General features: G+C 42.6%; 1 protein-coding gene across 3 annotated transcripts in view; it reads right to left on the bottom strand.

Annotated features, from left to right (window-relative positions):
* PHACTR3 (phosphatase and actin regulator 3) overlaps positions 1–22,065 on the bottom strand; it is a 100,913-nt gene extending 78,848 nt beyond the window's left edge. The window contains exon 1 of one of the 3 annotated variants that reach the window (XM_066199023.1): positions 21,733–22,065. In XM_066199023.1, coding sequence (XP_066055120.1) covers positions 21,733–21,835 — 103 coding nt within the window. In that variant the 5' untranslated portion in view covers positions 21,836–22,065. Of the gene's footprint in view, positions 1–20,987; positions 21,415–21,732 lie in introns of those variants that run through there. The other 2 variants (XM_066199024.1, XM_066199026.1) reach the window with 2 other exon arrangements.
* Between the last annotated feature and the right edge of the window lie 2,367 nt (positions 22,066–24,432).

Raw genomic sequence — 24,432 nt, 5'->3', positions numbered from 1 at the left:
GAAGACAGTGTAGGTGGCACGGGCCATAGCCTTAAACCCATATTTCCCTTCCTTGGAGGATTAAAACTGGATAAAGTTTTCATCCATAGATCCAAATCAGCATGCCAGGAATTGTTGATTTTCCTGTCAGGTAATGCTTCCATGGACTGTCGTTTTGGGCCTCTCTTCATCAGCCTCCCTCCAAAATTGAGACTGGCTCTGCATTAATCAGCTAATAGGAGTAGGATATCCCAACATGTTATTTATCCTCATAAACTCACAACTCTCTCTCACCCTGGGAGCTCCAAGGATGTGGGAATGTGGACCAGGGAGGACTACGCCCACATTCAGCACCAAGGTCAGCTCAGGGCTATGCACGGCCAATACAAAATGCACTAAAAAGTCAAAACTCCCATCAAAAACACAGAGAAATCTCAACGCTTGTTGAACAGAGATAGAGAAATTTTTTTAATCTAAAACTTATATCTTATTCATTAATGGCATTCTTTATGGGCTATTCTGTGTGGAATATAATGCAAATAGCAGAAAGATAACTTTGTAACACTATCTACTTTCAGAAATGCACAATGCAGCTGTAGTGGAAGAAAAGGCAGATGAATTGAGCACTTGCACTTGCATGTACTTTTCTTTGAACTTTTTATGTGCAATATATGGGCTAAATCGTGCCTTTAGGCACAGGCTTGAACAAAGATCATAAATTGAACAAAAATCTCCAAAGACATAATATCGTAGCATAACTCCCTCTTGGCTTCATGATAGGCCAGCCACAAATGCGCTTTTTCCAGAGCATTCAACAGCATGTGAGCAACATCCTGGACACACTCACCCACCAGGGCAGGGCACTGTCCTCTGAAAAACCTACTGCTCTCTACACTTCTGGTCTGCTCCTCAGCTACATCCCCCCAAAAAAGAGAAATGTGGGCCCCATGTATTCAGGGAGAGAGACACACACTTTCAGTCCCTTCAGTGGATGGATGGATCTAGAGATTGGTTCTGTGCAGGTTTAGCTGATTTTTATTCCCTCTGAGTGTGGAAAACATGGGCATACACTGGGTAGATTGAGAATTTTCTGTTCCTGACTTAAACTGGGCTAGATGCGTGTGAGATGCTAATTCAGAAGGCATCTCAATATATTTTATACATGTAAAAAGGCAAAGGAGGTCCTACTGGATTTATTATGTATCAAGCTAATGAGAGCTTTAATATTTAGAGAAAGGGTTGTCGTAGGTTCTGAACAAGTTCTTTGACAATTTACTACTGACAACAAAGCTGGCCTGGAAGTCTAAAATTTCCACAACTTCCGAGTGTTGTGGGTGTAGACAATTTTGCTACATAGTTCATAAAACCCAAACTGCAGTACAGTTAGAAAATCTTCCCAATGAAGTAACCCGGTATGTGTACAGCACTAGAGAGAACATGGCAAAAATGCACATGGGAAATCCCAGAACAAAGAGAAAAATCAATCACTTCTTGTTTACTTAAGAGGCCAGACTGACACATTACTGCACACAGAGACATTTCAGCCCAAGAGTTGTCCTTTCCATGAGTCCTACAGGCTTTTTTACACGGAAATGCTTACAAAAAATCTAATCCAATTTACCTAAGTGTGCGTGCTTCGAAGTAGCTTAATTAAACCACAGTAAATTTGCATGAATACTTTCTCCCAGAATTAAAGTAATCTTAATTCAATTTAGGTTCATTTACTTTGGAACAGAATAAAGCTAAATTAAATTGAGTTCGCTTTAATTCTCAACATGAGCGTCCACACAGATTTTAATAGTTAATTAATCCACTGTACTTTCATAAGTGAACCTGCATGGATTTTCATAGGCTGTGTTTATGTAAACAAGCTCTAAACACACTCTTATTTTATTTCAAGACTGTTTTATTTTCTGTTACACTCCATATGGGCTAATTTAACAGTCACTAGGAGGAGCCAAGTATTAGCAGATTCTTCTTAACCAAGACTGTATTTTCCATCACTGGATATAAAGGACAATTTTTTATATGTTCTCTGAATTACAATCCTCAATGCAGCACTTTAGGCCTTGAAGTCTACTGATGACAAACAAAAGAAGATATGGTTTGATTTCTTAGAAAAAGTCTTTAAATTCCATGTCTAAAAATTATATATTTAGAGATGTTCCATTGCAAAATAGATTATAGCATAGAAATGGATTTTCTAGATAACAGATGCACTAAAACCACAATTTCAAACAATTTTTGGACTCTGTCCCAGCACAAATCAATCATATGGATTCTGAAAATGCTAAGACAGATCTTGAAATGGTAATTAATTTGACATCACAATTTTGATGTCAAAGAAGAAACTCTGATTTATGGCTGTAAAGGCTCTAACTCAGCAACTATAAACACTGTTTTTCTAAGTTTCACTCCTTCCAAAGTTGTTGGGTCCCCTCATTAGTTTAAGTTTTTAAAATGTTCTCCTGTTCATGGGGTGAGAAACTCTATCTTTGGCTGCAAATCCTTTCAAATCACAGCTTGCTGGGCAAGGCTCATGTTAGCTGTGATTGCAGTTGGCAGGGCACTAGATTAGCTGTTGACATCAAGCCAACATTTAATTTTGTTTTCTTGAGTCATCTGTTGCCAGTTCCCATGACAACTGCTCTTCTAGCCTTCAGATTTACTAGAGAAAACTATTAAAATGGCCAGGAGTACAGAAAGAGATCCTTTGATGTAGATGGAAGTTCAACTGTTTCCTTCAATGGAAACGGAAAGATCTTTTCGGTTATTGCTTTACACCACATAACTTCCGTTCAGGAAAACACAGATGTTCTTGTATTAGAAAACAAGAGTGAACAGTAGTTTTTAACAAGAAACCTGCTTTAGCATCTTTCTACTACAGAATGAAGGTCTTTGTGTCTAAAAAATTATGTCCTGCAGAGGACAGGAAAAAAAAATTCTATTCTTGCATAGTAGTAATGAAAGATGAAATTTAAGATATGGATTCTTTTGATCTTCACTAGAGTCCCTGTACATTTCCCTTTCTTGTTTCACAAATGTGTCACTTAGGTAAAGGATGTATCTCAGGAAAACATTACTGTGCTGAGTCAGCCCAGAGGTTGAACCAGACCAAAGGAAAAGGCCAGTTCCAATCCTGTGGGAGCATCTGGGATCAAAAATAACTTTAGCTAAAAATACCTGTCAGTGTATATAAAATATGTACAACCCATAAACCCCCTGGTTATGAAAGCATAAGAAGAAATGGAATACCATACTGGATTACAAGCAGTCCTTGTAGTAGAATGTGAACACTCAGGGGTTATTTCTAAGCCCATCTCCTGTTGACTTTCACAGGTCCTTCCAAGGTCTGAATTCCACATTCCCCTTATTCACTGCGTTCAAAGCACTGTGAAGAACTAAGCACCCCCAAATCCCTTTGAAAGGAAAGGAAGCACAAATAGAATAGAAAAAGGTGCACAACTAGTTGCAACACAGACAAAATCCCAGGTAGCCTCTGTATCTCTTCATTAGGTAAACCTTTTACCTCTAGTATATGGACAAACAAGCAGCTACACAACCTTTTCATGGGTATTTCCCACTGCCCAGGAGCTTGTTCTAACAAGAATTATTTGCAGGAGGATGTCCAATTCCCCCAGACCTGCACAGAAAGGGCAGCACAAGGCAGCACTTGCAAGCGCAGGAGAGGATCCAATACTCATGACCGTGCCCCAAGAATTAATGGCCCTCTGCTAAGGCAATACCCTAGAGATTTTTATGCACCCCATTTAGTTTACGTTTCATTATGCACATCTGGATGACTCTTCCAGGCTGGTTCTTCAACAGCAATTCAAGATTGCTTTCCCAAATGTGAGGATACCTAAGCCTACCCTCTTGATTAAAACAGAGAGAACAAGGTGATTACTCTGACAGAAACCTACCTTGCCTCTCTTCTCCTCCTCTGCCCAGTAGAGAAGCCTTTTAAAACATTTTGAAGATAAATGGGGGTGTATGTGGGAGAAAGTGAAAGATAAGGAGAGAGAACACACCAGTTCCCTAGCTTGAGTTAACTCTCCCTATCCCACTGGAGAATCATCTTCCACCAGTTGGAAATCCAGAGATCTCAGGAGGTCAGGTGTGTTTGTTACCAGTCACACTGCAGGGCCTGAGTGTCTGTCCCCCAGTTTGGGTACAAAGCCACCCTTGGCACTGGAGTGTTGGGACTGGTGTGAATCAGTGACAAAAGGAAGCGCCGTGCCCGGGACGTGTGACTCTCCTGCCAGTGCTACACTGGAGATTAAACAGCCACATCCACCAAAGCTGTCAGTGTTTATGTGATGGTTTGGGCTGTGAATTCAGGCTCTGTGTGATTGTTTCAGAATGCACTTGGCTCGTGGAGGCCATTGATGCAGACACCTGCATACGTTCAAAATGCTGCGTTTCATGTTTTGCTTTTATCTTTAAATATATTTGAGTAGGTTTTTCTCTCTTCTAAAACAGCTCACATAATAGGTAGAACTAAAAATGATCTAATAGCTTCAGTGCCTTAGAGCTACTGCCATGCATGAAATTCAAACTGTGACTATAAAAAGAAGCAAGGACTTTCTCTCCAATTCGCATTTTTAGCTGCTTCTCTATTTTTTGAGAAGGACAGAACTTGTTCATGTTTCAAGTCAGAATCAGTTAAATAAAATGCAGTCTGAAAGTTATTACAGACCATCTGGGGACCTGGAGGAAAAAGTCTAAGGGGTTTTGACTGGTTGAGAAGGCAATAAGCTTAGTAAGATTGGTAGTTACTAAGGTGGTAGCGTGACCCAAATTTGCTTTCACAGCCCTTACTGATTTAGTCAGATGCAATGACATCCATTAGAGCTGAGCAAATAGTTCCTGATGAGTAATGTATTTGCACCTCCACACTTTCTATCTGCATATTCCCTTGATTGTGTCACAGTTTTCCTGTCACCATCACCAGCTTGTATGTGCTAGATTATTTCTGCAGTGTTTGAAATGTGTATTGTCTGCGCTCAGCAGCCAAATACAAGTGGCACTGCTCAGTCCTAGTCCAATACCTTATGTCAGTTCACTCTGTGACTGAGTGCAACTCTTAATTAAGTTTATTTGCATGTGTGCAAAACATATGCTTGGCTATTCAAACCTTGCTTTGCACAGATGCTGCCTAATTTTGTTAAATGGGAGAGACCACTATAATTTTTAGGAGAAATTAGCCAAATTAGAGTAGATTGAACCATTTGACTGTGTTCCCAGACCAACATGACTATTTGGTACCTTGCTTGTCAGAATTTAAACATTATCTGTTTCCAAATGCTCTGAAATAAGAACTGGTGATTTTATTAGGCATGGGTGACTGTTCCTGGGTTTTACTTGGAGCCTCACTCCAGCACAGGCTGAGACTCGGTGAGTTCTGAGCCATAAGCACACTGAGACTCTCCTGCAGGGCGTATATTGAGACACTCCTAGAGACTGATTTTAGGTTGAATCATAACCCTGATGACTTTGGACGAGCCCACTGAGGAATCTCACTGTGGGGAGCTGGTCTGTCTGCTGGAGCATGCATTAATTGTGCCATCAGAGCCTAGGGTCATACTGTGAAGAGGTAGACAATGTCATATCCTCTGAACATGTTCTATCCACTCAGGCATTTAATCAGAGACTGACATATTTATTATGAATAAAAGGAACAAGAGGATACCATGAATTTCTTTAGAGCCACTTAATTGACAGTGCATTGGGTAATGAATGACCAATTAATAAAATGAAAGCAGAATATAATGGATTTGTACTTTGTTTGTACACAACACGCATCATTAAGACTCTTCAGCCATCATTAGCTCTGTCTCCTCTGCACTGAGTCATTCTGCTCCCTGGAAGAAGCCTGGGCTGCATTACAGAACTACCAAACCGTTCCACTGATGGAGCTACAGCTTTCTGGATCGTCCTCCTGTGCAAGCTGCTTCCCTGAATTTAGGGGATTCTTTCCCATCTCTTTTTTTTACCATTTTGTGATGAAATGGATTATGCTGATAGCTCAAGGCTAATCTCACCAGAATTTTCCAAAAGCAAAGATGTGCAAAGAAAAACCCTTACTCTACCAAAAATGGAGCCTCGGCTCTTGGAGGACTCTGCTTGAGTCACCTGGAAAGGATCTGAGTGTGGAGAAACCAGGAGCAAGTAAAAGTGTATCAGCTTCCTGGCTTGTAGTAGCATGACTTTTTCAGTCTCAAAAAAACAAAAAAGAAATATTGAAGTAATGAAACAAAACCAAAGAAAGAAGAGCAGTCTGGCAAATTCTGGCCTCTGTGCGATCAACTCTTGTTAAGTTCTTCCACTGGTAGATTCTCAAGAAAATCCCCAAAAGGATTTTCTCAAAGTTCAGTTAAAATTTTTGTATTTCTAGTAAAAAATACAGTCCTTGATCTACCAGAGAACTAGACAAACACAAAGGAATCAACCTTTGATTAAAAAAGAAGCATTATTCATGCAATCTGGTTAAGCAGTCAGTCAATTATAACACACTGATCAGTGGTAGCTGTGTGCTTGAATTCTTTGAATGTTCAGTTTATTATCCTGTGCTAAATGAAATAGGCATGGCAACAACATATAAAAGAGTTCTTTTACATACAATGAAGAAAATTTGTACAAAATATACGAATGATTTGCATGCACAAAAATCCCATGAGTGCATATGCAAAACACTTCATTATGCCTGTTAGCTATTGTAATTGCCATTACCTTGTGCAATTACTTGCTCTGCATCACAATTCCAGGTGAATGGTTAAATCAGCTTCAAAATTATGAATAGCTGAAAAATCCCATTTCAAACCCCAAGCCATTTCATTAAATCTCTTCTTGTATAGTAAACAAAGTGCATATCATGAACTAACAAATTGCAAGCTGTGTTATTTCCTGAAGTGACTGCAGTATTCCCAGGAGAACTGAGGTGGTTGTTTATGGAACAAGAATTCCCCATGCAACAGCAGTGAAATTGTTCCCCCTATCAGGACTCAGCCACCTCATCAGGATGGGTTATTTGGGCCCTGACAAATCTTGGCTGTTCTGCTAAGGGCTGTTAAATGCTTTTTTTAATGCTGTGATCTGAGTATTTGAACACTTTCTGCACAAACCATTAGCAAGAACTTAGTTACAGACATACATAATTGCCTGGCTTCTCCCTTTTTAAGGCGATCAAACGTTGGGTGGGGTTGGGTTTTCTGGAGTCTTTTTCAAGGAGAGGAGGACTGGAATATTACAGCAGTAAATGTAATTTTTGGTGGGAAAAATTGGAAAATGAGGATAGTTCTGTAGTACTTCTTTAGAGCTATAAGAGTAGATTTGTCCAAGCACTCCTACAGGACTGTTCCACACTTAAATCCTCTTGGATCTAAAAGCTTTGTTCTCATTTCTTTTGATGACTAAATGCCTTAATATTTGGCTCTCCATTTTCTGTGAGAAAGAGCTCTTATAGTGATATTTCATCAGCTGAAATTCAGTCCTAAATATAGCTGAAGTTTGAGCAACCTCCTCTGTATGGATATTCAGGGCAGAATTGATGCTTGAGGTTGGCCTCTTGTAAGCTCACTCCAGGCTACTGTGAGGCTGTGACTGCAGGCCTGATGGATTTATAGTGGCAGGAGCCATGAAGAAAGAAAATGTCAGAAACCCAGATACCCTTGGGTTGTGCTTTTCACACAATATGTTCACAGGAAAACCCAAAAAATATGAAGGTAAATGGGTGATAGCTGCCATCCCCCTCCTTACCTCTCCTTTCCCGTTCCCCTCCAGCAATGAAAGCTGCAATTGTTTGGGTTTTTTTTCATCAATTATGATGAAAAACAAAAACCTGATAGCTACTCTATGTCATCCTGGAGATTATCCTAGAGCCCGACCATAGCTGCAGTGCAGAAAAATCTGGGCACATATTTTTAAAATTCAGATTTGAGCAGCAACATCAACAGCAGCAAATCCCCAAACCCCACCCCCTTGCCCCCTGCCAGGACCTGGACCACACGTGGACTGTAATTATCAGAGTTATTGCTGAGGAGAGAACATCCAGAATGCAATTATGCTATTAGAGCAGGGTAATCAGAATAACTTGCTTATTAGAGAAAACCATATACTTGTCCTACGTTGTTATTTTCACTTCGGTAAAATGGCCTCCTTAGGAGATATGACAATTAAACAGTGATTATGCATGTCAAATCAATTTTCAATGGATATGGATTATATGATAGCACAGGACCTGAAAGGGAATCACAGTTTAGTGTCCAGGCATTGAAATTGTGCAAATAGTTTTACAGTGAGGCGCTGGTTTAGATGTGCAACTGTGAGTTCCCATTATCCTCAGTCCAGCAAACTGATGGTCAGTGGTGTCAGACACAGATGTGAAATGCCCAGTAAAAATGCACTAAAACTGCTAAATTTCAGACAAAACCCTAAATATATATATATATATATATATATATATATATAATTACTATTCAAACATCAGTGTTATTGGAATCTGATGCTTGAGCCACTTGGAATTTGCTGATTTGAATGTGATACTTGGGACCCCAAAGCTGCCGACAATTTATGAAAATTATGCTTTCTACATCTTTGGGATACAATTTCTGTAAATAATCCATCTGACACAGGAAACATCCTAAATAACCAGGCTGCCACCTCAAGCAGACGTAGATGGCAGTGGAATAGATAAGGCCTTCTTCACATCTCAGAATGCAGAGTGCGTTTTGGGCAGAAAATGGATGAAATAAAACAGTTTCTTAAAACCACTCCAGACCCACTATTCTGACTTGGAAGTCACACCTTCTGAAAGGCACCAAAATGACCAGATGAGAGCAGGAGCACTGGGTCAGTCAGGCTTGCTGCACTGGTAAGATGCCTGCAATGGAATCTCTGTGCTTTTTCTGGAGGTTACAAAACATCCGAGCTAGCAATGGTTTTGGTTCCAAGGGAAATGAGTGAACAAAGATTTGGGCTTTAGAAGGTGTAATTAAAATTTTCACAGCAACAGTCGTGAATCTAAAGTTTGGAACACGTCTTGGATGTTTAATGAAGTGGAAGAACCTCATTTTTGTGGTTGCCCTGAAAATAAGATTGCTGATTTCTAGTGTAGAGGGACTGTAAGATCTGACTTGAGGCTGTAAGGCAGGAAATCAGCGCTGCCATGACAGATTCTGCAGATATCAGCATGTAACAGTTGTTATTCTCAGGAGAATCTTGCAGAACCAGTTTTCTGACCACTTCTTCACAAATTCCCTTATCTGCAAGACCTGAGCATGCCTGATCTTTGGCTCTCTAGCCCTTGCCCTTGCTCTGAGCTTATCAGAGTCTGCCTGTGTTATCAGCTGAGGGACTCCCAGTGCTCTGACGCTGCAAGAGACATGAGCCCTTGGAGCAGCCACCCAACACGTTCATGACTCGAAGCCAACACCTGTAGGGCTCCTTGGAAAAGCTTTCCAGAGCTGCCATAACAGAAAAGCAGGATTGATGGGGTAAAACAGCTTCCAAAAAGCTGCCGACCACAGCAAAGTGAAACGAAAAGGCAGCCACTCACTCCAGCTATATAAACCTTGCCTGTAGGCCTGCTTTCAACAACTCAAGATGTAATTACACATCTATTCACCACCAGTGCAGGTGCAAGCTGAGCAACAGCATGAGTATAAACGTGTGTGGGTGTGCAAATGCCTCATTAGGGTGATTTGTTAGGATGCTTTGTGTCTGATGAATGTGTAAATTAGGTGCTTAGCTTACTTGAGTGAAAAAACGTTTAACTTTGCCTCCCTGACCCATCTCTCTCCACAGACACTGGAAAAGGAAGTAGTTTGATTCCTTGTCAAAGTAGCAGCTTCCATCTAAAATCTAACCCAGCTCTCTTGTGCTGTCCTCGGGTTTCTAACAATGAAGAGAAGTGAATCTTGAGGAATTAGTCGTGTTGAATCGTATCTTAATCACATGCATGATATGGTCTTATGCAGCATTAGAGTAAGAGGCGTCACATCTTGTGTTGTCATTTCTGGGACAGAAAACTGGGGCTGTTGGCTGGGTTTAAATCATTTCTGGCATTAACGAGATTCTGACCAGAGGCTTTATTTCATGTTCAGGATCTGCGCTGCATTATTTCCTATTATATCACAACACGTTGCAAAGGAATAGCTAAGTTACCAAGACTAATCCTTTAAGTCTTTCTTTCTTTACAATGTCAGACAAAATACGACTATGCCATATTTCTGTAATCTCCCTTGTATTATGAGAATATTATGATCTATAACAACAAAATCTCTAAACTGCACGATTCCTGTCGGCTCTGATATGCTTAGTCTTGTCCCTTTCTGTCAGAAAAGATATTTCTAAGTCTCTGTGATTTCATTTTAACATACCATATCTGGTTAGAAATCAGATTATTAATGTAGAGCAGGAAAAAGTAGTTTCCTTGTGTTTAAAAAAATGAGTATTTCTGAAGAACCAAAATGTAATACCCAAAGTTCTCCTCCTTCTTCAAAAAACTACTTAAAATGAAAGTTAGTTTTGAAGCTACTGCCACTTTTTCCCTACTTGGATATGTACATTTAGATTAATCTGTTGAAAAGTGGATTTTGTTCCCAGACAACTTTACAGCAGCTACCAGGATCTAAAAAAGATTTCTGCAATGCTCTGCTGGCAAATTGCAGGGGAATTTCTTGAGAGAGGGAGGGGAATTTGAATTTAAAACTAATTAATTAAACCCACCAGAATTAGCTTTCCATTTCTTTTAATAGGATGAGAAAATAAATTTTAAAATATATCTGAAGCGTATCCTCCTTCTGAGAGATCTGTCCTTTTGGATAGAGTGAAAATATCATTCCATATTGTCTATTCAGAAAGTTTGGGTTTATTTCTCTGCTGGTAGTTTATGATGTCTAAGCCACTATATATTCAGTAACTTAACTCTTTTTTAATTATTTCATTTGAGCAGCCAAGCAAATCATGGTCTGAAAATTCATAAGCTCATGGCAGTGCCAAGTGTTTGGGTTGGAGAGGTGGGGGGTTTTTTACTGTTGGGTTTTTTACAGAAGTTATTGCAAAAAATGTCTAAAATCCTAAAAAAAATAGGTGAATCAAAGAATATTAAATTCCAGGGTGCAAAGCAGAATAGATTTTCTGCAGGTGCAGGACACAAATAGCTGATTATATAAAATATCATCTCCCAAATAAGAGAGATGAGTAATGCCCCAGGTCAGAGTGCAGCTTTTTTAGAGAAGGTTGGTAGAACTCGAGACCCTTGATGTGTTGGAATAAAGCCTAGAAGTTGTGTTGTGAGAGCAGGAGTGAGAAAAATATAAATGGAACAAGTTATTGGAAACAGCTTCTCCTGGTTTTTTGCTCCTGGGCTCTTCTTTCACAAACAAGGGTTGTTTAACCCCTTCATCTCCTGTCACCCACAATAACTTTGGAGCTCACTGGCAACTTTCAGCCAAGGATGGAGTTGATGAAAGAGGACACCAGTGACCCTCTGAAGTGCTGCTTGTAGGAAGAGCCCAGGTGTGAGGTCAGGTTTGGTTCCTCACCCACAGGAGAGCTGCTGTGTGAGGCCCTAAAGGGGAGAGGCTTCACTCAGGCTGACTCTTCATTAGACAACAGAGGAGCCAATCTGAAGTCCCCAGTCATAAATGAGATTTTTAGCAGTTTAAGATCAAACTGAGGACTGAAAATGCTGGATTTGGAGGGAGGCAGGCTTTGTTGGCTTCTCTGTTGTTACAGCAGTAACACCCACTCTACTTCCACAAGAATCATTTGGGAGAAAGGCCTCTGGAGCAGGAGCTGCTGAATTTGCTCAGGCAGAAGAGCTAGCTACTAGAATGAACTCAGACTAGATGGCAGAAAAGTCAAAAAACCATAGAGAAAACAGACTGAGAAGTAAAAGGAGTTGCAACAAGCTCTACCCTGTCACATGAGAACAAGAGAATGGAAGGAAGCACCAACCCAGTGAGCCAGAAGGAATGCCAGTCTTCAGACCAGCCTGTGCTGCCTTCAGTGATACTTCCTTGGACTAGAGAAGGGAGATAAAGGAAAAATTTCTATTAGTTAGGTTCCTTCTTAAAACATCTTCATTCATGCACGAAGGATGCTCCTTTGTACTTCTACATGTTAAAATTATCTTTTCTTTGGCTTCCTTTGAGTTTATTCTTCTGGTTGAATTACAGCAGCAAATGTACACCATAACACTAAGGAGTCCCTCTGCTATCCATCTTGACAGCTGCAATTCACATTCCCTATGTTTGCCTTAAGAAAATCCACATCTGATCATGTCATCTGTTAAGTTCACCACTGCTGCAAGGGTTCAAGGCAGCAGCCTCGGGCAGTGGCTGATATTTGCTCCCACTGCAGATCAAACAGAATCAAGGGTTTAGTGAGGATACACGGTTTTTGTATTCACGCCATTCCATCCTGAGCTGGTATCAGGAGTTTACAGTAAAATCGCACATTCTCAGGAACCTCTGGTGTGTTCCTCAATGCAGGGGATTCCCAGGTGGCAGTTCACTTATGTTCCTCACTTGCAGGAAGATGTGTTATTAAGTTCTCTGCAGTTACGTATCTCCTGTGAAATCTGATGTGATACTCACAACGTAGCTCAGTTCTGATTTTTCCATTAATTTTCTTGAGGCAAACAAGAAACAAGGCATTTAAAACTTATGTTGGGCAAGTGGAGAATTTGGATGAGTCCAAGACTCCATTTTCTTCTTTCTAGAGCTTTCTCTGCATAGTTGGTAGTCTAATGTGAGTACATATTCTGTCCTTCGAGGCACTGTAACATGGAGCAAAGTCAAATGAGCAACTGTCATGGAAGGAAACGTTTAAGCTGAAGTTAAGTTAAGTGCTGTATCTGAAAATAGGATGTTTTTCTCCTTGAAACCTCTGCAGTCTCAGAAAGCTGCTACCCAGTCTACAGAACTGCTCTAATTTAAAAAAAAAAAAAAAAATTTCTTCTATCCTAAATGCAGAGCTCACAAAATTACAGAAGTCCCATCTGCAAAGCACAAACTTCAGAGAAACCCAATTAAGTCAGTGTTGCATACACGATCATGTTCGCTCTATTTAAATATTCCACACAGATTCATCTCATTCATGATGGAACAATTACAAACGAACTTGCAGGAGCCAAGAAACTCTCTTGGAGGCTGATTTCCACTCAGGTTCTGTCTGAGCTCCCCAAGACAGCAGGACTGGTTTGAGATGCTGAGCGGACCTGCCCAAAGCATCAGCCCCTGTGGCTGTTATTTGAAGGCAGCACAGGAGACTGACCCCGATGATTTCATATGGAATTCACGTGTATTCCTTCAGCCACCCTTCCCTTTGCTCCCATCCTGTCCCAAGCTTCCAGCCCCTGTCAAGAACACTGTCCTAGGCTGGACACACCTCAGTCCTGACCCAATGCAGCATTCCTTGTGTTCTTTTAAGGATAAAAACCCAAGTCTTGGTGCAGTCCGTTTAGCTGAGAAATGAGATACAGAGTTCTGAGAGCAACTGAATGAAAAGTGACAGCCATTCCCAGCAGATCAATATGGACAAGGCACAGAGAAGACTGTGTGGCCTGAGGAATGAAGCAGCCCTCAGAACACAGTGAAGGCTTCACTGGTTTGATGTAATGCAGTAATCTGCGTCCACTTGCTGCTTATGCAGCAGCTGAACAGTTTGAGGATGTTAAAAAAAAAATAGATTAAGGAAATTAACACACAAACTGTCTCTTCATTATATGACCAATTCTGAAGTGCTTTATGCATAAGGACAAGCCTTCCTTCAGCTGCAACCACAGGTCCACATTCCTGACCCAAAATATCAGTGTACTACAGAAAGCAAGATAAGATCCCCTTTGATTCAGATCATCTCACTGAAATATTTATGCAGACTCAAGCACGGAGCTATTGACCTGCGTCAAGTCCCTATATGAGGTTCTCTCTGGGGCATGTATAAATTGTGTATTTGTTAGGCCATAAATCAACCTGAATTTCAAACAAAAGCATGGGATTTAATGGGCACAAAGAATCTATTGTATTAGCATCCAAACTGGCTACATTTTGAAGCAAAAGGAAGGTATATTTCGTTTTACTTACTCTTAGTATTTATAGACTTGACCTGCTTAGGGAAGTAAGGGCAATTAATTCTACATAATAAATTTTTAAAATACAAAGCCATAAATTTGGTTTTAAAACTCCATTTTATAAATAAGTAAATGGTGTAGCCCATTCATTAGAGCACGACTTGGGCAGTCTTGACAGAGAATTCCCAAATTAAAGATTTTGGGGAAAATTTACACTGTTATTTAACTACTCACTAAAATATACAACATGACTCCCAGCATTATGTAACTCATTCCATTCTCAAAGTGTGGTGCAAACATGAACTGAATGAATAATCTTAAACCACCTTCATTCATAGCTACAGTGTGAAGATCTTTTATTATTTAACAGACACGAGTTCCTCTTATTTGCACAGAGAAGCAAATACTTGTGTGCACAAGTTATTAGGTGTGTAAATTAGGTCTGAGTCCTTTTACTTAAGGCATGTAATCAAATTTGGGGTTTACTTTTATTTTAAAAGAAAGCCTGAATTAAAGAGACAAAGGTAAACATAAAAAACCATCAGGTATTTCCAATCTGATGACCTCACTTTCATAAATCCAGTCTAGGTTTTGACGGCGTAAAAATCGGTATTTCCACTTCTTGGATAAAGAGGTTTAAATAGTTTAAGTGTCTTTTCAGCAACATTCAGACTACCTGCCAACTTGGGATTTAGAAGAAAAGAACTTTAAAACACTTTTCTCCCCATTAAAGCTCTGTATTTCCTTTACAGAACTCTAAAGTTTGGCTAAATACAAATCTCCAAACACTGGGAACACTCAAGCTCTGGAAAAGCCTAAAACCTACCCTCATCATGAATAGCATACTTATTAACTGACCTCATTTAATTTCTGCAAAAGTAGCATTAAAACATAACTTCACCAAGCTCTCCCTTGATTCCCAAAAAATAAACTGAGTATCAGTAAGTAAAACACTCAGGCAACAGCAGAAAGCAGTTTGTGTTAAGTGTGCATCGTGTTGAGCAGTGTAATGATACCCCACCACTGGCACAAATTATATGTGCAGGGCCAAAATTATGCATTTGGAGCAAGAGGATCCACGCCCAGGAAGTGCCACCTCTGCAGCTTCCCGAGCACACTGTGCCCATCCTCCTCTCCAGGGATGGAGAGATCATCCACCCCTCCTGGAAAATGCTGGAGCACAGCTGCCATGTGTGAGATGAGTCGTGCCAGCGACAAGGGCTGCTGGGGAAAGAGGAGATTCTCTGCTGCAGGACACAGGAGAAAAGGGAGTTCTGTGCTTCCAGTGAAGTTTCCCTGCATCACAGGGACCATCTCTTAAAATATAACTCCCAGTGTAGTACTTGGTAACATGGTGATGATTTTTCAGGTGCTATGTCAGAAAAAGACTCTAACTCTACATTCACACAAATGGGAAATGTTTTGGGAAGCTTTATAGGACTCAATCTGGATTCCAACGGAAAGGAAAATAGGATATTAACTAATAAGCTGAATGTTTCAAGTCACTACTGAGAATTCTTGCATACAGCCCCCATTAGGTGTGGAATAGTAACTTTCAGCAGGGAGCCCTTTTGTTAGGAATAAGAACTTCTGAGTGAGAGAATATCACTAAGTTTCAGATGTAAAAAAAATAGGGCTCAGTTATAAACTGGAGCAAAAGCACTGATTAGCTAATTTTGTCCATAAATTATTAAAGGAAAGGATGTAGGAGACCTGGTAAAATTCTGTTTCAGAAAAAATATAATGCAGGTGAAACAAACTCTGTTAACAGGACAGAGTTGTTGACAGAGAAAGATGAAATGGAAACCAAAATCTATCTGGTGAAAAAAACCCCAAAAAATCCCCAAACAACTTTTTATAGTTGTTTGCCTGGCTCAAGCATTAGGGTCAAATTTGAAAATTCATGCAACAACTAAAGACATCGCAGATAAGCCTTTAAGTCCCTGGTTAAGTTGCAGTGATCCAAACGACTGCAGAAGGATGAAGCAGCAGCCCAGCTGACAGGCAGGGCACCCACAGCGTCTCTCTGTCCTCCCTCTGCTATCCATTTCCTTCCATCTTAAGCACATGTTGGAAGTTAAGCACACACTTAGAAGATTTTCTGAATGATGGGCCTGGCTTGAACAGATTTGCAGCAGAAATGGCTCGAGCAGATTCAGAGAGCTGGCACCAATCTCTGTGCACTCCAGTGGAATTCCTGTTTGTCTTTGCCTTCCCTTTGCTCCACACCAGCACCTGCAGCCCAAACCGACCACACTTCACTTTCAATCTGCTTTTGAGTTCCCAAACATCCCCTGCCAGCAGCTTCCAACATCACTGAGGTTTCCAGTGCCCTGTTAAGGGGGAAAGGACAGTTTTCCAGTGGCTCAAGGCTCCCTACCACTGCTCAAGACTCAGACTGAGCAATCTTCTTCAAGGAACAAACACAGCAGTCACAGGAGTCAATTAAAATCTTTGGCAGCTAAATCAATCCAAAAATGTTACTAGAAGACAATGATAGATACGAAGTGGCACAGTCCATCCAGGGGAGGTTACAGCTTCAAAACAGAAGATGAGAAAGAAAAAGCCGTGTTAGAGAGTATTCCTGTACCTGCTGTTTATTGCGTCACAACTGATGTCCTTCCTCACACTGCCTGTGAGGCTCTGCTGGGTTTCAGCTCAGCCTCCAGCCCAAAGAGAGATGATGTAAAAGGAACATAACACCTCAATGCTCATCTCAGCATCTCTTCTTAGCCTCCTAGAAGAATACTTACAAGAATGCTGCCAGGTACGGAACTTTTGAATTACGAAAACTAGAAAGAGTGGTGGAGGACCTTCTAAGTCTTATGCAGTCTCCCCTGGAGTTAATTCAGAGCGCAGTGCTGCTGATTACACGTGGTATTCAATAGAAATTAAAAGGGAATTGGTGTCTGGCCTAGACATAATCATGTATCTCTGGAACAGCTACTTTGCAGTAGCTTTAACTTGTCAGGTCTTGAAGCACACCACACCAGAGGAGAGGCTGAGGAGCCCCCCTTCATAAGGCAGAAAGAAATTATGATGACAGAACTGTTAACAACATCTAACACCACGGCCTGCACCACAGCAGCTCCTTGCCTCCCTCCACATCCTTCACTGGAGGACAGGGAACACATGGTGGACCACTGGCAAGGTCTGCTGGAGAGCTCAGTAATGTCCACCCTGGAGATTTTCTTTAATTGTGTGGTGCCAGGAAGGAAAGGCAGCAGCACAGAGAGCAAAATGTGATGGCATCAATGTGTACTTACAGAAATTCAAATGGATTATCCCAAAATTAAGGAGGGGGGGAGGGGGATGACATTTTCACACATTGTCATGGTTGTCTGTATCTCCTCAAGTAATACAGAGTTTTGACATAGTGTGTTCTTCTTCAGTCTGTGCGCCCCTCCCTTTCATGATACAAATCAAATGAGATTGTCAATCTTCCCTCTGCCCTGTGACTGCTGGAAGGATATAATGAGAGCAATATTTTGGCTTCCTGCAACTGTCTCTCAATTAGATGGTGATACTGAAATCTGTTCTCTTCAGACTCTCCTTTCTCTCTTGATCCTTATCTGGAAAGGTGGAGGAAGGGAAAGACAAGTAAGATAAGGAAATTCTTGACATCCCTGGAAGTGTTCAAGGCCAGCTTGGATGGGGCTTGGAGCAACCTGATCTATTCAGGTTAGGAAGGTGCCCATGCCTGTGGCAGAGAGTTGGAACCAGATGAATCTGTAAGGGACCTTCCAACCCAAATCATTCTATGATTCTGTGAATAAGAAAGAAATTCACTTTCTTAACAACAGCCTGGCCTAGAGACAGTCTGCAGTTAAGCAAGACACGAGTATTTTGATGTCTGTTTCCCAAAGTAAGGACATCCTCCTTTTTCAAGGCTTGCTCAGTCAATGTGACAGCGAGCTTCAACAGACTCAGACATGAAGCCCAGTGTTTGTTGTACTACAGCAATTCTCATAAAATACTGCTCAGTCCGTGGCCATTAAATAGTTCACTTTAATACAGGCTGAAATGCATGATTTTATCTTAAAGGAGAAAAAAAATAACTGATCCAATTAAAGCAAAGAAACACTCACTCCTTCTTATCTTTCTCATATGATTTCCAGTATTCTCTGCATTACCAATAGGACCCCTATGAACCATGCAAATGCTGAAGTAAATCACCTTTTTGTCAGTAGAGCCTGAACTAAAGTCCATCTTATCTTCTCAGACCGTGATTGTGACATCTTTACTGATCACTGTGAGGAGCTGCCGTTCAAATAAAGTTGCACATGAAGAATCTAAATCAGTGAATTTGTATCTCTGTTTTGGAATAAATAGTTATTAACTGCCCCTAGTCTAGTTTACTGAACACCTTGTTTATCTGTTTTATTGTAGGAATATTTGTAAGGTTTTAGTGGAATGTGGTAATTTTGTAAGTTTTTTACATGTGATAAAATTCACTATAGCCTGTAAAGATTGCAGCTCTTCTAAATCAAGGTTATAAAATAGCTTTTCATTTCTACAGTGAATGCTTTGTGAGGAAAAGCACACTAGATAAGAAGAGGCTTTATCACGAAGCCTTTATTGTTCAAGGCTTGGAGTAATTGCAGTTTCTGCTGGCAATTTAGTCAGGACTGTGAGTGTGCAGGACTTCTCAAAAATCAGCATCTAAGGCTATTTGAACCAGCCAGCTACTGAGTTATTCCACGCTCTTGCCGGATGAAAACACAGTCCTCTTCAAAAATGAACAAAACACAACAAAAACCTCACAAACCAACAAACTTCAGCTCTCCTCTCACATGGGGAAACTCCCTTTGACATTTCACCCGAGCAAATAGTTCATCAAAAAAATTGCAGATGAAGCACTGGGAAGGTGAACCAACCCTCACCATCTGCAGCATCCTCATCCCGAGTTCCTTGGATCTAATGTTTACATTGCTCAGGGCCAGCTAAAAAGGGATGATTTGGTCCAGGGAGAGCAGATTCTGAGACAGCCAGTGAGGCTCAAACCCCGCTGTGATGGGTCAGTTTTACTGGTTAAACTGGTGTTTCTGGAAGGAAAGGAAAATCAAGCACTGCATCACAGGATTTCCTTTGGGAAATACATGAAACTCTTTATGCTGTCAGCTCTACACTCTCAGCTATGGCACTGAAACTTCCTACATAAAGCTGGGCTAAACAAACAAACAAACCAAAAAAAAAGCTGTAATTGTACAAGTCAGGAAGATAAATATAAATATGTCTTTAAACCAAAAATCCACCAGGAAATTTTTGAGAGTCGAGGCTGCCTTCATCTGTTACATTTCCTACCTCAATATACTTTCCTCAGTAGGCACAGGCAAATGAGTTGGTGCAGAATAATCCCTGACCACGTCATACAGCCAAAAACTGTTCCAAAACAAGAATGCATCTCCAGCAGGGATATGGCATCACTCAAAGCCAGGTAAAAGTAGGAATGGTTTTGGTAGGGATTCTACAGTTACACCCATACATTGGTATAATTTTGGTCTGTTTGTCTGTAATTTAAACACGTAACTTAAATGTTAATAAAAATTAATTTAATTATTAGATTAATGAAGAATCTTGCATGTTCACACTTCTCTACATGGTTTGTCTGCGAGCAGGGTTGGGATGTAAACACAAACTTTGGACATATCATTTCCCACTCCTAAGACTGTCTTTTGACTCAGAGTCCATAGATGATTACGCTGCTATAATGATAATGATAAAATTATTTTCCAGGACAGTAAAATAAGATAAACTGCAATTATGTCATCTAGAATTCATAATTCCTAATATAAATTGTATTCCAGATTTTTAAGTAGCCAAATTTATGAAAATGCTCATAATGATTACTCACAACACTGTAAGGTAAAATTTCATTTAAATTAAGCAATTTAGGTTCATTTTATTATCATCTGGAAGCATACAGATGTTGAATACTATTTGATGAACAAATTTAAAACCTGAAAATCTTTCCAAACATGCTAATTCTACCACTGACTATTCATGCCTACCTGGACAAAAACCATATGCATTTGTTGTTTCTCTCCACATATTGCACGAATAACAGAACACATACAAGACACCTTCTCTTGCATTTTAGAAGAGCTTTTGCCATGCAATGGGACACTGGTTTGTCTGATGGAGTCTGTATTAGGGGAAAAAAAATGCTCCTTGGTATCGACAGTTCCTTCTCCTAACAAAAAGCACAATAATGTTTATATCTTTGTCTGTTTGTCGGACATGTTGCGTACTTTCTTTGTTGTGTATCTCACAAAGGCCAAAAGAATTAATTAGCGGAAAACAATCTAGAGGAATTAAAACCGAGGTTGCACACGCCTTCCTTTCATTAGTCACTTCTGCTTCCAGAAATCAAATGGCAGGAACATACATCCCTCTTTCAGTCAAGATTGCCCCTTTGGGAGTGAGTCGAGCAGTTCATGTTAGAAGAGTCCTTTGTTCCCTTCACTTAGGGTATCGGAGCAGTTGGTAATCAGGGATAAATCATCCACTGTTTGCCTTAATTCAATTTGTATCTCACTCCAGACCAGTGTCCTCACCATTGCTTGATAAGGCAAATAAATAGAAGAACTTAAATTAGATACAAATATTAATATCCTCATCGGCTCAGAAGGAAGCAATACAGCAGGTGAATGAATAGAGCCTAGAATATTTTATTTACTCAGTAATCTGAGAAAGGGGAGCAAAGTTCAACCCGAAATTGCATCCAGGGACTGTCTCCTGCAGGCTGATAGTGCCTGACCCAACCCCTAAACCCGTTTCTAGGCTTAGAAGTCAGGAGCGGGTAGTGATGATCAACACCCCATTCATTGTCTTTACGCTGTTTTGATTACTTCTCTTCTCATAAAGAAACCTGACAGCTCTTGTGTGACCACCATCTATTCAGGGAAACGGAGAGTAAACTGCCTCTTACCCTTTGCTTCCAGCTTGTTGTTGTGCCTTTCCGGTCAATCACATCACATCAAAGTGATGTAGCTATTTGTTTCTTTTTTTTTTTTTTCCCCTAAAGGTCTCAACACTGCTTAGATTCTGACGATGTGAAATTACTGAGTCACCACCAACAGACATTTAGAATTACTCCTCAAAGTGAAGATGAAAACCTCATTAGCCATTGTTCAAAAAAAAAAAAAAAACCAAAAAAACTCTAATGACAATATTCTATTTATACACTAACGATTGGGCTGTGTCCCCTCAGCACCACCCTCTGTGCCCACACTTCATAAGGAGATTACGCTTCTCCCCATGAAGTGAAAATTACCTTCTTGTGGGCAGAAAGCGTTTAATTATGACTCTGCTTGCCTTGTCTCCATGGCGATCCCATGCAAACAGCCTGCTTTATTAGCGCTCATTTCCCCCTCCCCACCAAAGTCATAAATGAGCTCTGCTAGAGCCGGGGTCGAGCGCTGCCCGCGGCCCCGGGGACCCCCGGCCGGCCGGGACCGAGCGCCGGCCGCGCCCCCCGCGCTCACCGGGCGATGCCAAAGCCGCGGGACGCGCTCGCTCTAATCCCCTTTGGAGCTCAGCCGCTGCACCATTTCGGCACTTACTGCAGGAAATATGTTCCCAATTCCTGCCCGCCCGCGGCGAACGGGCTCCCTTACAAATTAGCGGATGCTCCCGGCGCGCCCCGAGCGCCGCCGGCGGGAGCGGGGCCGTACCTGGGTGCTCCCCGGGTCCCGCGGGGTCCGTCAGGATGCTGGGGTCACTCTGCGACCTGCCTCGCGGGAGAAAGCAGCCGGTCCCTTCTTCCGATGCAGCCATGAGGTGGAGGGCGGGAAGCTCAGAGGAGGAGGGAGGAGGAGGCGCTCATGGAGCCGGAGGCGGCCGGGGGACAATGGGGACGGGGGTGCGGCGGCGGCGGCGGGGCGTCAGCCGGGCAGGACCAGGCGCGGCAGCATCTTCCCCGGCGCCCTCGGCAGGCAGGGCTGCGGCGCGGCGCTCCGCCGGCTCCGGGCGCTCAGGGGGCAGCTCCGGGCGCCTCAGGGGGGTGGGCCATGCCGCCTGGCGGGGTGGGGAAGAGCCGGGGCTCGGGCCGCCGGCCCGGCCCCCCGCCGCCGCCGCCGCCCCCCTCCCGGGACACCCCCCCCCGAGCGCCGCTGCCGGAGTCGCCTCAAGCCGCCGCGCTGCTGAGCGCATCCGTTGGAAAACATTGGGATTCTCCCATCGTGCCCCGCGAGCGCCCGCCTGACGTCACGGCGGGGGGGGTGCGGGGGGGTGGGGTGCGGTGGGCGCCGCACCTGCACTGCACAAAGGCGGGGGCTCCGCAGGTGCGCGGGGTCCCGCCCGCCCAGCGCGTCACGGCCCGCGGGGAGGGGCCGCTCCGCCCCGTCCCCGCTGTGCGGGACCCGCCCGTGTCCCCCGAACCGTCCCGGTGCTTGTCCCGTCCCGTCCGTCCGGGCGCTTTGCCCCGCGGGAGGGACCGGCGCCACCGCCAGGCACCGGGGCGGCCGCGGGGCTCGGTGTCCGCCGCTCGCCATCCCCGGGGCTGGCGGGTCAGGGTGTCCCGCGGGGGTTCCCCTCTGCCCGGCCAGCGGGGAATCGCTCCGCACCCGCCGGGAGCCCCGCGCAGCTCGGCCGGAGCACCCGCGGAGCCGGCGGGGCCGGGCTGGGGCGGGGGCATCGAGGCAAAGGTGTCCCACGGGGACCCCGCAAAAACGGGATGCCCCGACTCGGGCTGAATAGCTTGGTTTGGGAATTTGTTTAAAGATGAAAACTGCTTTTATGGATTGTTTTTTGCTCCTCCCCGTCCTGCGCAGGGTGCCGGCAGAGGGGCTGCTGGTCTGTAGACGGTGATGCAGGTCAGGTCTTCCTGAAGTTTTGCCCTGTAAAAACCAGGGATGCTTTCTAATCACTCTCCCAGTAAAGTCCTGTGCTCGGTCAGCTCTTGCTGGGATTGTGAGGGTTCTAATCTCGTGTCTGCCTAAAAGTCTGCTTTTGTCTCTGCATGGAACTAATGCTGAGGAATACACTCACCTACAAGCAGATTTCTTGGGCTGACTCAAAGAGCTGCGGTTATACGTGCAGCTGACCAAGTTCCTGTTGTGAGACAGGTGCAAGTTTGCAAAGTTTTAGGGCTGAACCTTTGTATCAGAGAATTTCCCATCAATGCAGTGGGTGGGGCGTTCATTCCCGTACACAGAAGCACAGGGTCAGGCTGGAAGGAACCACAGTGGGGTCACCTGCTCCAACCTCCCTGCCCAGGCAGGGTCATCCCAGAGCAGAGGGCACAGGATTGTGTCCAGACAGGTCTGGAATATTTCCAGTGGAGGGAAACTCCACAGCTTCACCTGCATAGGAAAGTTCTTCCTCATGTTCAGGTGGAACTTCCTAAGCATCAGTTTTTCACACTGCCCCTTCTTCTATTACTTGGCACCACTGAGGAGAGCCTGGCTCTGTTTTTACACAAATATGTGGAAAACATTTTGCTACTCTTAAATAAAGAAAATGGGGTTTGGCCATTTCTGAAAGCAGGGGCAAACAAAGTAGTTATGTGGGGTTATGTCTTTGTGGTTTGGGAGGATTTAACCCAAATTTATCACATCTGTCACACTGAGGCGTGTTCTTGCTGTTTTTCTTTAAGCAGGAATTAAGTTGCATGTGCATACATCAAATTTGGGAGCCACTTTTGGGCTGTGTGTCCCTGAGATTCAGTTTACTTACCTTTGGGGGGAAAGAAAAAAGTCTGTGGGTGTGGGTTTAATGGTGAAGCTTGATAAGAAAATGCATCCAAGATTCCATTTGAGGGAGGCCTGATTGTGGCTGTTGAGGTGACACCTGCCCGTGGCTGGGGTGAGCTGCTGCATCCAACAGCAAGTGGGAATATTGTCCTGAGAACAGAACCCACAAAAGGGGTTTAAAGTAAAATATCAAAGAGTTTCTTATTCAATGAGCACTGTCCCTTCTTGCTGTGTGTAAGGTAGACCCTAAGGAGAAAGAAACATGTGAAGGTTTAATCTAAGTTGTGTCATCGTGCCATGGAATACATTAAGGTGCCAAGTGAGCTAATGAGCCAAATCTATTTTTAGTCCTAAAAGGAGAGGAAGTAGCAAGTTTTAAATGGTTTGTCTCTATATAGCTTTTAGGTCATGCTGGAAAACGCTGATGGTTTCTAGTGAATTCTGTGAAAGTCTGTTTGCGCTAATCAATAGCTGCTTTCTGAGATGAAGAATGATACTGATTTTGTGTTTAAAATGTGGGGTTGAGAAGTTTCATATCAGATTTAAGCATTGGATAAGACCGAATATATTAAAATATTTTCAACCCAAGAAAATATCTCCAAGACATCTTTAGTAGCTATAGAAGCACAGAGGATGAGAGGGATGTATTTTTAACCAGCTCCCATACTGGTTGCCTCTGTG

This window comes from Chamaea fasciata, unplaced genomic scaffold (genome assembly GCF_029207755.1).
Source record: "Chamaea fasciata isolate MVZ Bird 193981 ecotype frontalis unplaced genomic scaffold, bChaFas1.0.hap1 SCAF_17, whole genome shotgun sequence".
NCBI lineage: Eukaryota > Metazoa > Chordata > Aves > Passeriformes > Sylviidae > Chamaea > Chamaea fasciata.
Note: the sequence above shows the minus strand (reverse complement) of the source record. Positions and strands in the feature narration are given on the sequence as shown.